This window comes from Stenella coeruleoalba (assembly GCF_951394435.1).
Source record: "Stenella coeruleoalba genome assembly, chromosome: 14".
NCBI lineage: Eukaryota > Metazoa > Chordata > Mammalia > Artiodactyla > Delphinidae > Stenella > Stenella coeruleoalba.
This window is the reverse complement of record NC_137160.1, coordinates 43504722-43523160: the sequence shown is the minus strand read 5'-3', so window position 1 is coordinate 43523160 and position 18439 is coordinate 43504722. Positions and strand designations below refer to the sequence as shown.

The following is an 18439-nucleotide window of genomic DNA, read 5'->3' as shown; positions in this document are numbered from 1 at the left end:
ATGGGAGTGATAAAATATGCTAACAGTTGCAAAACTAGAGGTATATGCCCTCATACATTGCGCTTGATGCTGAAAAATTTTCCATTCTCTTTGGAGCACGATGGCTATTTATAACAAACACTATGAAACATTTTTTATGTCGCCAGTACCTAGCTCATTTTTTTTTTACCATTGTCTTGTTCTTCCATGGTCTTTGAATACTAATGTCATATGGCTGAAAGATTTTATTTCTCATCCGACATACATCATACCATCAAAATAAGTGTGTGAAGTGCAAGAGCAACTTAAAAAGACAATAACTTTCACAAGGATTCTACAGTCACAAAGAGTGTATTTTTCTGTAGTCAATTTGTGTTGTGTTATTATTGTCCCAATGCCACAGTGGCCCATATAATAAAGGGGGCAGAAGTTATATATCCAGAACTCTATAGAGAGGAAAACGGATTTCATGATAAATCATCCAAAAACAAAAGTGAACATTGCGGTAATTCATGTAAATACATGTAATATATTTAATGATATACTGAAGAAACAGCAAAAATGGTCAGTCAGTACATCTAAATGGTCAGGACCACTAGAAATAAAAAGCAACAGGACCTACATAAACTTTGACTGGGTGCTTCTTCCCTCTGCAGCTCAACAGGGGAAAAATAATTTGTATAAAAACGTTCAGAGCAGTATTAACTGCAAATAGTCGAAATGCCTAATAACAGAATGGCTAAGTAAATTAAGTGTATCTAAATAGTAGAATACTATAGAAATGTTTTCAAAAAGAAAATGGACAAATTGGAACATAAAATATGCATAGAGTGATAAACTGATTATATCAAAGGTACTTAATAAATACCACAATTCACAAAGATCAAAGTATTTAGAGGAGGATTAATCTTTTGTGGCATTAATAGCAAACCAGATATTAATAGACATTATGCTAAAAAGGAGGGGGTTAGATTCTCCGTTTAAACAAATTTGAAAATCCCTAGGCTTAACAAAGCTAAATAGTTGTTTTTTCTACAGGAGGTCTCAGTTTTATATGCCATGGGAGAGAGCTGGCAGTGCCTACTTATGTAGCCCTTTTCACCAGAACAAACCCCTGGAACACATTTTAAGGAATATTATATTGGATGTCCATTAACTTTTTTTTATTAAGAAAAAAAATCACTTCAGATTGCTAAAAATAAAAATGTATACGTTTTAAATGATTTTGACCTTAAATAAATTGGGGATGCTTCCTAAACATCCTTAACATTTATGAACATCAAAATTGACAGACTTTTTAATGGCATGGTACCAATATAAGAGTTGGACTACTCAGTACTGCTGTATTTTTCATGTTTTAAATTATTATAATCTGACACTAAAACCACACATGTGTGTTCTAGTTTTTGTCCCTTTTAAAAGCATTCCCTTTGATTTTGCCTTTCTAGGAAGTAGATTATGAAGAAATGAAGAATCTTGACGTCAACATTATTGTCACTAACAAAGCAGCTTTTCACAAATCAGTTAAGAATAAATATAAGCCTACACCCATTCCGATCAAAGTCAAAGTGAAAAATGTGAAAGAAGGCATTTATTTTAAAAGCAGCATAATCCAATTTCACACTAGCGAGAGTGTGGAAAAATCAAGCCAAAGCCAAATAATGGGAAAATTTCAAGCTTTTGATGGCGACACTGGACAAGTAGCCCGTGTAAAGTAAGAGATAGTTATGAATATTGTTTCATCATTTTAAATGACTTTGAATGCCTATTTTCAAAAATCGTAATGAAATTTTAACACTTCACTCCTTCGAACCCCGCCATTATAATCCCCCAAAGGTCTATAGATTAAATTTCCTAGAGTTGTACCTGTCACTGAGAGGCAAAGAGGAGTTTTCCCAGGATCCCTTTCCCTCCACCACCCGAGTATGAGGCAGAGGCTGGGTTGCTCACCTCAAAACAGTTCTGGGTAGAGAAGGCTAAAAAGCAACAAAGAGAAAGTTCAGAAAGACACTTTCTAAAATCTGTCTTAAAGGAGTATTAGAGATAAGAAAATAGCAAATAAAATTTACTGCAAAATCCACTTTATACAAGGTTGGTTAAGAGAAATAAAAATAGCTGCATAATATATTTTAATAATGGGGAATCCAGTTTCATTTGCTCATAAGCCTTGGAAATTGATCTTCATTTAAACCAGGCTATTTGAGCTAGGGATTGATGAAACTTTTGTAATGCTTGTCTTGGTCATGGTGACCTTTACTCAGAATATACTTATTGAGAACCTACTAAATGCCGCTCCTGTGCTGGAAGGTGCTGGATTGTGTCCACTCTGTAGCGACACCTAGGTTTGCAAGATCCATTCACATTTTCAAAGTGAATTTACATCTTAGATCTCAGAGCCATACCATCAAAAGATGACTCTCTACAGAGCTATTATTTATGAAGTTCTACCTAGCTGTAGTTATTTGGTTGAATTTAAGAATCCCCACCTGCCACCCGAGACACAACAGCTTCTATGTTTTCCTGCTGTCGGTGCCAGAGTTGTCGGTTGCTTCACTCTCCTTAGGCCTATGTCCCTGGGTGCCAGTACTCATGAAACATTGTATTTAGATGCGTGGCCAACCATAGCACGAATGAGAATATGGAGGAAGCTCTTCAACAATCTCTTTCGTTTTAGTGAATCTCCTTTTCATGGAATTCATCGGCCAATAGTAGCAAGTGACCTTTTTCCAAAATTACGTTAACGAACAGCTTCCATTGTGTTTTCTGCAATGTCTTGGGGACCCCTTTTTGCCCACCTTAACTTCAGGAACCAGTCTAGCTTCTCTCGACTTTTATAGTCCACTTTTTATTTCCATGGCTCTAACCTTAAGGAGGCAGTCCCCACCTAAATCCCCAGAATTGAGAATGAGTGTTCCTTATGATTCCTCACGCTGTCCCCTGAGAGGCTTAGATGCTCTAATTAATTATCCTCCAATAATATTGTGACTCTCTATTGAAACTTCTGTTTCCATCTAACTATTTAATTTTGGTTGCTGTTTTTAGTAAGAGTTATGACTGTATCAAAAGATCATATGTTCTTCCTTGAAAAATAATGAACCATGTTTCTTTACTCCTCAGAAGTATTTTATTTTTAGCATACACTTACAGAACTTTAGAATAAGAATGATCTGAAAGATTAACTCAAACCTACTATTTTACAGATAAGAAATGAGAGGCACAGCTAAGTGAAATAATTTTCCAGTATTCACCTAATCTAGAAATGTTGATAAGGACAGCAGAAGAATCACTCTCTTAACTTTGTCATAATTTACTCTTTTACTGATTATTCATATGCATCAGTTGTTATGGTATTTGACAGGACATGTGAGCTGCATCCTACTTTGAATGGTGTCTAGTTTTCACAGTAGAAAACAGAAAATCCCTTAAATGAGACCACACAAAACATTCCATTGTGAAATGTGATTCTTATTACTTTAACTTCGTCTTTGGTATAAGCATTATTTGGGAAAACATTGACAGCAGCTAAGTTCAAGCTTTAAAATTCCAGCCATGAAATTCAGAAATATTTGTGAAAATCCAAATGTATCATCATTTACTGGTATAAATATTAAAAGACAGGAAAGTTTAGTTCGAGTGTATATTAAATAGTCACTATAAACAAATATTGCCATATATTAGCCACTCATTTTTGTATGCCTAAACAGCCACTTAATAGAAAATAAATCATTAATATGATTGGTTGAATCAAATTCTCATATGTTTGGTTTGTATTTGGATACATTTTAAACTCGATGGTATTAAATTACATATATTTCTGAAAATGTACTATGAATGTTCTCCTTGCCTTCCCAAAGCTGTCTCTTTTTGCACTAATTCTCCTTTGCTTTGAAGGAATAAACCCAGAAATCACCTTATCAGCATTGTTTTCACTTTTAACCATTTCTAACTGAAAGAAGCCTATTGCTCTGAACAATCAACAATATCCCAAAATTTAAAGTACTTCCATTTAAGGCAGTCATTGATTTTTTAAATTGATACTTTTAAATATTGATAATATGCCAATAAATAATAGAATGTAAAACTGCTTTTCTCCACGAGTTCTTGTTGGGTGACTAAGTTATCCTCCAAGGTTAACTCCAAATTTAAGGAAAACTGATTGAAAGCTGTAAGGCAGACTGAAGAGCAACTCGTAAACCTCCCGGGTGAGTAGGCAAGGGCGTTGCCCTTGCACATATGTCTTGGGTATGTTACAGAAGTAAGGAAGGGTCCAAAGTAGGTGTGATACACAGTAAACAGAGGGGCTTTTAGGATAGTTTCAAGAAATTAAAAACCATTCCAAACTAATGCCTGTAATAAGAACATATATAAGAAAGCAGAAATTAAGCTTAAAAGAGTTGTAGATATTAGTTGTAGATAGTCTCAATTTATCCAGAGCTCAAAATTAACTTTGTCTGCTTTCTAACAGATATGCCAAATTTGAAGATATAGACAATTGGATCTCTGTGGATTCTGCCACCTCTGAAATTAGACTTGTAAAAATTCCTGATTATGAATCCAGATATGTCCAAAATGGTACATACACTGCAAAGATTTTGGCTGTGACAGAAGGTAAGTTATTAAATAGACATTTTTTTCTTGGTTATATGCATTTAGATTTTATTTTCCAGCATCAGAGACCTTTGTTTTGATCTTGTAGGAATGCCAAATGGGTAAACCTTCACATTTCTACTTATTTAGTGGATTAAAAGATATTACTTGATCTGAATATGAAAACATATCTAAGATAGAAAGCATCCTAATTTGGTTACTACCTTCTCCTTACCAAATTGGCAAGAAAATTCAAACTATGTCCATATGAGCAGTATAACCAAAATATACATTATCTTTTTCTTATTTTTAAGAATATCCTAGAAAAACCATCACTGGCACTATTAGTATCACGGTTGAAGACATCAATGACAATTGTCCCACACTGGTCGACCCTGTGCAGACTGTCTGTGATGATGTGCAATACGTGAACGTGACCGCAGAGGACCTGGACGGACCCCAAAACAGCTGGCCTTTCAGTTTCTCTGTCATTGACAAACCAGCTGGAATGGCAGAAAGGTGGAAAATAGTAAGCCGAGAAAGTAAGCAAAACCACTGGACTATATGTTTAAACATGATAGAAATCTAAAATCCTTATAATACAGGCTTTTTTCTTGGCATGAATTACATTTCCAATACAACTGAGTTTATAAAATGAGGGTCTGAAACTCAGGCATAGTGTCTTTGATCTGCCTAATAATAAATACCCTATTTGGAGAGAGTGAAGGGAAATAGATATCTAATATCTTTAAAGTATTTGGCTACAAATAGGCAAAAAGGAACTATTTTACAAACTCATCTTTTTCCCATGTCCCCTGCACTGGGTATTCTCCAAATCGCTCTTGAAGTAGTTGTCTCGTAAGCTGAGGAATACGTTGCCTCTCTAAGCACAGCAATCAGAGTAGGTGCCTTCTAAAAATCTTGATGTATGGTAACGATGATTCCATTAAAAATAACTCTTACGGAACATATACCATGTGCCAGGCACTCTGCTATCCCTTCATATGCATTATCATGTTTACTTCTTACCCCATAACCTTATTCCCTGATTACAGCTGAGGAAACTTTGGCTTAACTAGAGTTAGAGAGCTCGTTTGAAGTCACAAAGCTGGTAAGTGATGGACAAAACATGGAAAGGAGTCTGTCTGTCCCCTTGCCCCCCATGCCCGAAGGACATGTGCATAAATCCGTATCTTGGGACATATTCCCTTACTGACGTGCTCTGTTGGCTTCCTTCAAGGTGGTTTCAAATGTAGAAAAATCTATCCAGAAGACTCTTTTTGTTTTAAACAGGTAGTGCTCGTTTCAGAAAAGTTTTAAATGTAATACCCCAATTTTTCTTAACTTTTAAGTTTATTGTTTTCTTAGGCTTAGCAAATTTTACAGTCATTTTAAGAGGCTTTGAATCATGTTTGGTCCAATTTACAAACTAAACACCTTTAACATTTCAATATATTTATAAATTTAGTATATTTGGCTTCCTTTTTATGTATTTCAATGATCTGAATTAACAAATAAAACTTTCTTGTGATTCCTATACTCTAAAATACCAGTAAATTTGACTTATAAATACATCAAACCTGACATCCTCTTCAGTGGTCCAATACTGAACAAACCAGTGATATTTCAACCTAAAACCATAAATCTAAATTAGTAACATAATTACACATTTTGAACTGGAGTTACATAGCTGTCACGTTAATAGGGCTAATTGTCCTTAAAATATTACAAGTGTATAAATATAATAACAAATGCAAATAATTTCTTTACAATGCAAAAATATTAAAACTAAATCTTTAGTTTGTTTAAATATTCCTATACTTAATTCCGAATCTTCTTAGGGTTTATGTACTCACTTGCAAAAGATAGTTATGTTGTTGGTTAACTCAAGTGGTCTCCCCAGTAAGGGGTGACAATCACCATCTTGATTCATTGAGGTTACTTAAGATCAAGTTTTCAACTAGCATGAGCCCTGGGATGCAGACATCCAGATGATTCTTCTTATGGTAATTAAGTCACAGGCCTCAAGACTCACGTCGGGGTTGGTCCCCTGACTCACATTATCTCATTCTGTACTCGCAGAAGTCTGGGACTCCCACCTAGGCTGACTGCTTGATTGGAGTTTGCCTTTCTTTGACTAAGATAGTAAATGTGTTTTGCATTGAACTTGTTGGGATTCCAAGACTTACTTATTTTTATCTAAGAAACGTGATGTTTAGGAAATGCCAGGCACTGGTCTAAGCACTTTACTAATATTAACAACCCTAGAAGTTTGGCATTACCGTCATCAACATTTTACAGATGAGGAAACAAAGGTGCAGAAAGTTTAACATTCTCAAAGTTACAGCTAGTTGAAGAGCTGGAATTAGTATTTGAACCCAAGCACTCTAGCTGTGGAGTCTCTACTCACTACCTTTATGCTCTGTTGCCTTTCCAGATACACAGTGGATTTTCTGTCTAAAGATAAAGATGTTTGAATTTGATAGGCTCTTGAATTTTTTCCTAGCCTTAGAAACATAAAACTCTTTAGGATACACATACATGTTAGAGTGTTATAACAGGAAGTCACTGAGCTTATACTGTATACATCTAGACAATTGAGAGAGATAGGGTTCTGTAACCCAGGCTTTTTTCTCCTTGGCTGTATAATGAGATGATTGACCAACTATCATGATAATAAATAGCTCCTAACTATTTTATTTATTTGGGAAATATCTTAAGTACAGAAAATTACAGAGACTAATAAGGCAGATACCTTTGTACCTCCCACCTAGAATTGAAAGAATATTAACAATTTGTCGTATTTGAATCAGGCCTTTTTTTTTTAACGATCACTGACAAAGTAGAAGTCCCCTTTGGGCCTTTCCTCCCCTTTCCATCTTTCCACTCAGAGCCAATCATGAATTTAGTTATATTCTTCCAGGCCATGTTTTCCTATATTTCTTTTAATAAGCTCATATTCCTTAAATGAATGACTAGATGCTTTCCTCACTTCTCCAGAGCTTTGGGGATGATTTATTAAGTATATTTCTAGCTTTGGAGATCAAATTCCATAAAATATGGACCTTAAAATGAGAAGAGGATGTCTCTTACTTCCAAAAAAAAGTAAATAAAACAAAAAAACCTCCCAAACACCTCATTTTTTATCTTTGTATTCATCCATCTTTGCCTTGCAAGTGAATTATTTTTTAATAAATGTTATACATATATCAGAAAAAGTTTTAAACTATTCTAACTGATCATTATTTTTACTCATGGGAAAACTGGTTATTATTTTTATTCATGTTGAAAGAAAATTTCTTAAATAATCATCAGTCAGATTTTTAAAAAAATAAGATAAAAGGTCATTTGCACAACACTTTCTGTGTAATACTCTTGCCAAAAACGTGTAGCCTGAATCCAATCATGAGGAAACAGTCAGACAAATTCAAACTGTGGAAAATCCTTTAAAATAAGTGGACTTCAAAAAGGTCAAAGTCCTGAAAGGCCAAAAGAAAGTTAGGACTGTTATAGATTATTAATAGAGACTAAGGTGACAGCTAAATGCAGGGCATAATCTTTGATTGGATCCAGGATCATAAAAAAAAACAAAAAACAAAAGCCAGAGAGAGTAAGAGCAAGAACTGTAAAGGGCATTTTTACAACAGTTGAAAAGTTTGACTATGGGTTATTTATTAAATATATTATTATATCAAGAATGAATTTCCTGAGAGGGTTAATATCCTTTGGTCTTAGAAGATTTATGCTGAAGAACGTCATGAGATCTGCAACTTACCTTGAAATAGTTCAGGGGGAAATAAGTGTGCATGTAGAGAAAAAGTATTGTTGTAAAATGTAAACAATTTATGAAGGGTTTATCAATATTCATTGTAATAGTCTTTCAGGTTTTCATATATACCGTGAAATTTGAAAAATTTCAAATACACAGTGTTGGGAACAAAATGGGTGGGACTGGATGAAACAAGATTGGCCCATTGTTGAAAATTATTAAAGCTGGAGATGGGTACCATCGGAGTTAATTATGCTCTTTCCTGGATTACGTCTGTTTGAAAATTGCCTTAATAAAGTTCTTTTTTTTTTTGCGGTACGCGGGCCTCTCACTGTTGTGGCCTCTCCCGTTGCGGAGCACAGGCTCCGGACGCGCAGGCCCAGCGGCCGTGGCTCATGGGCCCAGCCACTTCACGGCATGTGGGATCCTCCTGGACCGGGGCACGAACCCGCGTCCCCTGCATCGGCAGGCGGACTCCCAACCACTGCGCCACCAGGGAAGCCCCAATAAAGTTCTTTTAAGAAATAGTAAAATATAGGGACTTCCCTGTTGGCCCAGTGGGTAAGACTCCGCACTCCCAATGCAGGGGGCCAGGGTTCAATCCCTAGCCCCGGAACTAGATCCCACATGCCGCAACTAAGAGCCCGCATGCTGCAACAAAATCCTGGTGCTGCAACTAAGACCCAGCACAGCCAAAATAAATAAATAAATACATATTAAAAAAAAGAAATAGTAAAATAAAGGTCATTCGATGGAAATGTCATTTAACTCTCCACTTGTCTGTCACTGTATCCCAGTAATGGAAGAGTTCCTAACATCTGGTAAACCACACACATTTGTTAACATTAGTCATCATAAAAGGATGGTATGTCCAGATCTGATCCTTTGCTATTCACCTGCATATGTGGACTAATTTCATCAAGCACACAGTGAATTCAATAGAGAAGTTATGAAATAATAAAGCTTCTAACTGGAGCTAACAATTTTAGCTATTAAAGAATGTTTCTGTAGACTCACAGATGTAGAGAACAAACTAGTGGTTACCACTGGGGAGAGGGAAGTGGGGAGGAACAAGATAGGGGTAGGGGATTAAGAGGTACAGTCTACTATGTTAAAATAAATAAGCTACAAGGATATATTGTACACCACAGGGAATATAGCCAATATTTTATAATAACTATAAATGGAGTATAACCTTTAAAACTTGTGAATCCCTGTGTTGTACACCTAAAACTTATATAATATAATCAACTATACCTCAATAAATTTTTTAAATTTATTTATTTTTGGCTGTGTGGGGTCTTCGTTGCTGTGCACGGGCTTTCTCTAGTTGTGGTGAGCGGGTCTACTCTTCGTTGCAGTGCGCGGGCTTCTCATTGCGGTGGCTTCTCTTGTTTCGGAGCACGGGCTCTAGGCACGCTGGCTTCAGTAGTGGTGGCAAGAGGGCTCATTAGTTATGGCTCATGGGCTCTAGAGTGCAGGCTCAGTAGTTGTGGCACACAGGCTTAGTTGCTCCGCGGCGTGTGGGATCCTCCCAGACCAGGGCTCAAACCCATGTCCCCTGCACTGGCAGGCAGACTCTTAACCCACTGTGCCACTAGGGAAGCCCCTATATCTCAATAAATCTTAAAAAAGAATGTTTCTGTAATGTAATCTTGCCCTTCCTTGGTAATCACTCATTTTTATTTCCTTTTTTATCTTGTCCTTGCAGGTACCAGCATGCTACTGCAACAAAAGGAACGAACGCTTGGGAGGAGTGACATTCACTTGCTGATTGCAGATAGTAAAGGCTTCAGTTGCCCTGAAAAGCAAGTCCTTAAACTCACCGTCTGCAAGTGTGTGGAAGGCGGTGGCTGTGTAGAAATGTGGATTGACTCCTACGTTGGCCTCGGACCTGCAGCAATCGCGCTTATAATGTTTGCCCTACTGCTCTTGCTACGTAAGTATTTTAAAAGCTACATTTTAGCTCTTTTAGTAATGTTAGTATTTTAAAAGCTACACTTTAGCTCTTTTAGTAATGTTAGTACCTTTTTAGGGTTTTTTTTTTTTTTAGTATTTTGTTACTACAGTAGTCATTGATTTCTTTTGTTTTTCTATAATCACACACACTAGAATGCTATTGAGGGTGAGTAGGGAAGCAAGGATTGATCATTGATAAATTCACCAAAAGTTATTGAAGTGCTCTTCCGAATTTTGTTTTATAAGAATGTATCATCTTCTGATTTAAATAACCAAGGTTATTGTACATGCTCTTCAACACCCTTTTAACTTAAACCTTTTTGGTGTCTCCATTTTGATAAGCTCTACGTGAGGGAGGGATGTCGTCTGCTCTTCCATACCCAGTGCTGCGAACAGCACCTTGTGCATAGAAAGCTGTCAGAAAAGATTTGTTGCATGCGTTTAGATTATGGTTACAAGGTTATTTTACAAACTCATCTTTTTCCCATCGATCCTTGCTTTTCACATTCATCTTGTCAGAGCTCCACCTCCCCAGACCCTCTGCTTGGCTTGCCTCTTCACCTGCCCCAACAGGAGCCAGACCCTCTGAGCACTTGTATGTTTCCCAACAGTGACAACCAGCCCTCCCCTCCCTGCATGCCCCCCAACAACCTTGGGTTTCCTTTCACTGAAGAACAGAAGACTGCAGCCTGGGGTCGTGTGGAACCAGTCCACTTGACCCCTGCTCATGGGCAGAGAAACGCCTCCAGAGCAGCCTCAGTTATTACAGTGTCAGAAGACGAGCTTGTCAAAGCCATTAGTAGATGTTCAATTAAATGCACAGCACTCAACAGTTTATAGTGCACTTTTATACCATCATCTCCATTCAATGGGTAAAAATACAGACATGATGATAAATGACTTGTCTCAGCTTACCAAGTTTATAGGTAGGTAGGACTACATCTTTTACCTGGAGATTCCTTGCATTGCCTTCTCATCTCAGATTTCCCAGCACCTAACATGGTGCCTCGCACATGGCAGACACTTGATAAACATCTGTTGAATTACCCCTGGCTGATTTCAGTCTTTTCATTACGCATAGTAACTATAGGGACTATTATATAAAAAGGAGCCTAGGGAGTAGTCAGCTCTTCCTTGGAAGCTGCCACATGGGAGCGTCAATAAAAGCTAATTTGGGGTGGGCTGCTTGCAGATATGGTTAATTCTTTACTCTGTTGATTAAGGGGCCAGCATTGGCCTTTACTTCATCCTTGAGGTAGAATAAAATTGAAGGAGGGAGCTCTGAAATTTTATCAACTTCTAGATAAAATGTTATATATATTCTAAGGGTTTTTAATGTGGAATCACTTTAGAAAATAGTACTTAGGTAATTCAAAGGTTAACTGGAACCTCAGTGAGTCATGCCTTCTGCCAAATTCTACTCTAGGGTAAAGTGGTGAAGTATTACAGAAGTTCTAATGTTCTAGAATATTTGAATATATTAAAGCTTTTCTACCCTTAGGGACTTCTGATTTCTTTTTTAACACATATATATATTTTAGATGGTGAATTTTCTCATATTAAAAATTAAAGTGGTTTAAAAAAACACAAAAATTTCAGCCTTTAAGTTGGTTTTGATGATTTGGATAGTATCGAATCCAGTCTCGGTATTCCACTTGTTGACCACAGTCTTTGTGATGGCCAAGAACTCGGAATCCATGACTCCCTCATCCTGCCTTTAGGCTTTGGTATAACTCACCCGAAACAGGCTTGGTGACGTTAGATCAGGGGAAGAACAGAAAAATAGGACTGTAAATAAGACTGAACTCAGGAAGTGATAACGCAAATTCCAAAATTATGCAACATAAATTTGAAAATCTGTACTCAATTTTGTTTCTGTCCAGTTGTACCACTTCTACTGCTGAAGTGCCGTTGTGGGAAGGGCGCCAAAGGCTTTACCCCCATCCCTGGTACCATAGAGATGCTGCATCCTTGGAACAACGAAGGGGCACCACCTGAAGACAAGGTCAGATAATCAGATGTCAACAGAACACGTCTTCTTTTCTGCTTTAAAGGGGCCTTGGGAAGTGTTTCTAACACCTGAGGTCATGAGAGAGTAAAGTGGTTACTACAGATTTCATTCGCATGCCTTCGTTAAACACAGGGCTCGAATAACAACTTACTTTGTATTTGTTGCCAGGACAGAGCTGAGGTGGTTTTGCTCTACCCTGACAGGTCCTAAGTTACAGAGAATGTAGAAGAAGCATCAGGCAGTGACACCGAGAATGTAGAACAAAGGTTAAAGAGAGGAAGCGTGTGTAGGGATTTAGGTAGAAATGTTTGTCCCGGTATTAAATGGCTGTCTTCCACAGCCAGGTGCTTCTACATTTCCATTCCACGCGATGCATAGGGCCGGCAGAAGTCATTCAAGCACAGTTTTCCTAATTTGCCTCTGCGGAAATATCTTATTCCCTGCATACGCTCACTTAGCTCAGGTCCTTCTACCAACCGTACTGACCGTCCGTGACTCGGCTGTATTTGCTCTCACAGGCAGTGCTGCCTCTTCTAGAGGCAGACCACAGAGACTGTGCAGCTGTAGGCGGCGGAGCAGGGGCTGTGACCACCAAGGGTGCTACCGTGAAAGGAAGCAGCTCCGCTTCCTTTATCAAAGGGCAGCATGAGATGTCCGAGGTGGACGGCCGATGGGAGGAATACAGGAGCTTCGTCTCAGGGGGGGCCACCCAGGTTACAGGGACAGCAGGAGCCTTGATGACCACGGAAACCCTTAGGACCACGAGAGCCACGGTGGCTTCTAGAGAAGTGGCCGGAGCTCGAGCAGCTGCGGTGGCAGTGAATGAGGAATTCTTAAGAAGTTATTTCACTGAAGTAAGTGGTGTTTTTTATGTATTGGCGGGGAAAGGGGGGCGGACATTTCTATGCGAATGTGATGTTATTAGGGTAATCATTTTCTTGGATCTAAATGGGACATCGTTCCTTTCATTAAGAGAATGCTTACAGGCAATGAGAAGGGAGAGGTGTGACCCACTGGGCCAGTCAGTCAGCTCAATTATGTGGTGACAACAAATGACCCCACGATCTTGCTTCTCGCCAGGGCATATTTCCCACATTCGTGCTTTTGCCCCTCGATGCAGCTCTGCTCTGCCCCATGTGGTCCACATTCCAAGATGTGTGCTGAGAGCACAGCTTGTGCCCAGGAAGCTGGCGTCCTTGGGGCGCAGGGAACAGAGCAATGCCAAACCTGGCAATGACCCCCAAAGCCACTGCCTTTTCCCACTCACGTTTCATTGGCCAAAGCGAGTCACATGACCAGGCTGATGTCAGTGGGTCAGAAAGTGCTGTCCCCCTGCAGGAACAGACTTGCTAGGGATGCGCCGGGTAGGGTGGGAGGGGAGAGACTATGTGACCTAAAAAACACAATCCGTTATGTCCCTTTAAGTGTTTTCTTTTGAAGGCAAGTACTTGGTTCACTATTGAGGTGGTTCATAAAAAATTAGAAGGAAAGTTTCAGGAAAGATGATGGGATGCAGTCAGAAGCTCATGCCTGGGATTAGAAATTAGAAGCTTCTCTTGAGAACAGGGTCATGCCTGGGAATGGGATGGGCAGAGTCAGATTGCTAGGGGCCTGAAGGACCCTTGAGAGGAGTGAGGGGATGGGCTTCCACAGAGGCCAGTTTATTTCTGTCCCCTCCCATCTGCATGGCTGCAAATTACCTGAGTGCTTTCCCACTTTCTGCTCCCTCCCATTCTCCCTTCTTTCATACCATCTGCCCGCCCCCAAGTAGACGGGGAAATGGTGATTTGGTCAGTGTCAAGGAAGAGCACTTCTCATCCATTTCCCATCTCACTGCTGGGCTCCACTCTGGTGTCCCGTTTTATTTCAGTATCTTTTTCCCTCTCTGCTCTAATCCTGCGTGAACCAGTCTTGATTATGTATGTGTGCTCAGCTTTTAATTTGGAAATCATTTCAAACTCATCAGAAATTTTGCAAGAATAATAGGAAGTTTGAACTCCTATATAGTCTTCACCCAGATTACCCAAATATTAACATTTTGCCACATTTGCTTTTTGCCTTTTCTCCCTCCCTCCCTCCGTCTCTCTGTCACTCTTTCTCTCTCACACAGACACACCCACACACGCACACGCACATCCTCTTACATTACCACAGTACAGAGATTGAACAGTGACACATTGCATATTTCAGTTTAGCCAGTTATCCCCAAAATGTCTTTTATAGCCACTGTTTTTCCCGTCTAGGGCCCTGCTTTCCATTTAGTTGTCATGACACTTCTGTCTCCTTTAACCTGAAACAATGCCCTCTGCCTTTCTCATCTTTCATGATATGAATATTTTTTAAGAATACAGGCCAGTCCTGTTGTAGGATGTCCTTCAATTTGTGCTTCTCTGGTGTTTCTTGTCTAACTACAAGACAGAGGTTAAACATTTTGAGCAGGGATCTAGAGGCTTGTTCTTAAAGGAAGTGCATCACTCATTGTATGCCTGTTCTTCTTTCCGTTTTAGAAACCTGCCTCTTATGCCGAGGAAGATGACATTCACACAGCCAAAGACTGCCTTCTGGTTTACTCTCAGGAAGAAACTGACTCTCTCCAGGGTTCCATTGGCTGTTGCAGTTTTATTGAAGGAGAGCTAGATGACGGCTTCTTAGATGACTTAGGATGGAAATTCAAGACACTCGCTGAAGTTTGCTGGGGTCAAAAAATAGAGATGGATATGGAAATCGAGCAGAGGCCAAAACCTATGAGAGAAACAGACGTGAAGGCAGCTTCACATTCATTCTATGAGCAAACCAGGGTTAATTCCGAGAATACTTATCCCTCCGGTAGCAGCTTTCAAGTTCCAAAACCTTTGCATGAAGCAAACACAGAGAAAGTCACTCAGGAAATAGTCACTGAAAAATCTGTGTCTTCTAGGCAGGCTCAAAAGGTAGCTGCACCACTTTCAGATCCATTGGCTTCTGGTAACGTGATAGTGACAGAAACTTCCTATACCACGGGCTCCACAGTGCCACTGAGCACTGTGGTCCTGGACCCCAGACAGTCCGAAGGCCTGATGGTGACAGAGCGGGTCTATGCCCCGGCGTACCTCTTGGGAGAGCAGCAGTACGCTAGCGAGGGTGGCATCATGGTTACCGAGAGAGTCATCCAGCCTCACGGGGGCTCACCTGGCCCCCTGGAGGGCACCCTGCATCTGCCCGACGCACACTATGTTATGGTGCGGGAAAGAGAGCGCTTCCTCACCCCCAGCTCCCGTGTGCAGCCCCCTCTGGCCGCGCACAGTGTAGCCGTAGGACAGAACGTGACAGTGATGGAAAGAGTGCTAACACCAGCTTCCACTCTGCAATCTAATTACCAGATTCCTTCCGAAACCTCTGTAATGGCCAAAAAGACTGTGGTTTCTGGAGCTGGAGTCCCGGGCCCTCCGCCAGACTCAGGCTTCAAGGAGTCTAGTCATTCTAATTATACAATAACCACATCTTCCACCAGGGTCTCCAAGCCTAGCACAGTCCAGCAGTTCTCCTAACCAGACACTGCCCCAGAGTTTAGCTAGCAGTGACTCATTTCATGTTTTCAAAGGACCTGGCTTTTCATGAGCCTTACAGATGTAAGAGGCACATATACCTCGGGCTTCAAATTTTTCTCAGTCACTAATATGCAGAGAACCTCACTGTCTCAGCTTCTAGGAGTGCAATTCAGAAATGCCCCAGGACTTACTGAGGGGGCATAATGATGATGCTGTGACTTAGGTGCCTTTGAGCGACTTATGGCCAAACAATACTCACAAAGCAAGTTAAATAGAGAATAAATCTGGCTTCTAAGAATTTTATCAAATTAACAAAGTGTCCAGTTCATGAGCCATCCGACAGAGCCCCCCATGAAACTGAGTGGGCCTCTTTGCCTACCATGTTAACATTTAACATTGCTGTTCTATATTCCATACGTTCCTGCACCTAGCAGATTATCAACAACTTATTTATCCAAAGATACACGCACAGTTTGAGTGACCCGTTTTGCTTGTTTGATTTCCTTAAAACTAGAGGCCCTTCAATCCACGTAAGGTTAATTGAATTTTGGAACACTGACATGGTAAGAACACACATTGTGTGTTTCTGTGCACATAACTGTGTGTGTGTGTGTGTGTGTGTGTGTGTGTGTGTGTGCGTGTGATTCTGTGTGTGTGCATGTGTTGTATGACCTCAAAAATAGCATTATACCTTCCCTTTGTCACTCAATAATCATGAAAATATTAAATACTTCAAATTCAGTAGAATAATTCAGGGCAAAATTCATAAATATAAAATCACTTTATTTTTATAGGAATAATATACTATTAAAAAACTCAGGATACATTATCTTCTAATTTAGTACGTCTAAATTAACTATATACATGGTGGTAAGAATCCTTTTCACTGCTATAAATCCTCAGTGCCTACCATGGGTGCCAAATCAATATTTGTAGAATTAAACTGAATTTTAGAAGCTACTCTCTTTTATCTATACTTGCAAAAAATACTGAAAGACCCTATAATTTCTATAATTATGAGTTTGAAATTATGATTTATTCCATATCTCAAAGTCCTTGACTAGCTGGTCATGGCTTACTACATGGAATATTAAATATTGTGTAGCTGACCTGAATTTGTACATCTTGCCTTTCTTTCTGAAAAGTGTTTTGGGTGTTTTGGCCAAATAAATAGAGTATTTTTATTGCTCCCTGAAGAAATGATCCATTTCAGATTTCAAAGTATAAGTGCATATCAGTAATCAATTATATAAATATCCTCCACAACAAAATAATTTCCATAAATTTCAACGGCTATGATTTCATGAATTTTTAATATATTTACTAGGAAAATGAATCTCTAAAAATTCATTTTGTGGCACACTTTTAAAAATGTGTTATGCAAAAGGTTTATACTTTTTTACTCCCACTGACGTGTATGAATAAAAGGCAAATATTTTTAGACACCATAAACCTGTGGCCAAAATGAAGGTCACTGTTCCATGCTATAAATTTTTTATTCTCTACGTACTAATTGTTTTTGCTTTTCTTTCATTATAGACTTAGTAGTTATTTTTTGCCAAGTCTGCAACAAGAATATCACTACTGTGTGAAAATGTGAATGTGACCTATGTACTCCAGAAAAAACTTGGTCTTAAATTTCCTCCTCAGACAGGCTTAAAAAACCTAACATGTCTCCTATATATAAAGTCACCACATTTCCTAAATGATTTTCTTTGTTCCTGAAAGGGTGATTGTATTAGTTTTTACATTTGTCCTATGGAAGAAACGTTGTAATTGTATGTGTATCATCAAAATATTTAAATAAAAAGGCGACCTTCTCTGCAGCCTCTTGCCCATATCTTCTTATTGCCCCCATCTTCTTACTGCCCATATCTTCTTTTTTTTTCCCTTGTTAAATAAGGTCTATTTTTTTTTTATTTTATTTTATTTATTTTTTTATACAGCAGGTTCTTGTTAGTCATCAATTTTATACACATCAGTGTACACATGTCAATCCCAAACTCCCAGTTCATCCCACCACCACCACCCCACGCTGCTTTCCCTCCTTAGTGTCCATACGTTTGTTCTCTACATTGGTGTCTCAATTTCTGCCCTGCAAACCGGTTCATCTGTACGATTTTTCTAGGTTCCATATATCTGCGTTAATATACGATATTTGTTTTTCTCTTTCTGACTTACTTCACTCTGTATGACAGTCTCTAGATCCATCCACGTCTCTACAAATGACCCAGTTTCATTCATTTTTATGCGTGAGTAATAGTCCATTGTATATATATACCACATCTTCTTTCTCCATTCGTCTGTCGATGGGCATTTAGGTTGCTTCCATGATCTGGCTATAGTAAATAGTGCTGCAATGAACATTGGGGTGCATGTGTCTTTTTGAATTATGGTTTTCTCTGGGCATATGCCCAGTAGTGGGATTGCTGGGTCATATGGTAATTCTATTTTTAGTTTTTAAAGGAACCTCCATACTGTTCTCCATAGTGGCTGTATCAATTTACATTCCCACCAACACTGCAAGAGGGTTCCCTTTTCTCCACGTCTTCTCCAGCATTTGTTGTTTGTACATTTTCTGATGATGCCCATTCTAACTGGTGTGAG

General features: G+C 39.0%; 1 protein-coding gene across 1 annotated transcript in view; it reads left to right on the top strand.

The window, feature by feature from the left end:
• DSG2 (desmoglein 2) overlaps window positions 1–17935 on the top strand; it is a 47751-nt gene extending 29816 nt beyond the window's left edge. Inside the window, exons 9-16 of the mRNA XM_079943360.1 lie at window positions 1428–1693; window positions 4445–4587; window positions 4881–5108; window positions 10047–10274; window positions 12178–12299; window positions 12824–13159; window positions 14813–16395; window positions 17372–17935. Coding sequence (XP_079799486.1) covers window positions 1428–1693; window positions 4445–4587; window positions 4881–5108; window positions 10047–10274; window positions 12178–12299; window positions 12824–13159; window positions 14813–15832 — 2343 coding nt within the window. The 3' untranslated portion in view covers window positions 15833–16395; window positions 17372–17935. The remainder of the gene's footprint in view (window positions 1–1427; window positions 1694–4444; window positions 4588–4880; window positions 5109–10046; window positions 10275–12177; window positions 12300–12823; window positions 13160–14812; window positions 16396–17371) is intronic.
• The last annotated feature ends 504 nt before the right edge of the window (window positions 17936–18439 follow it).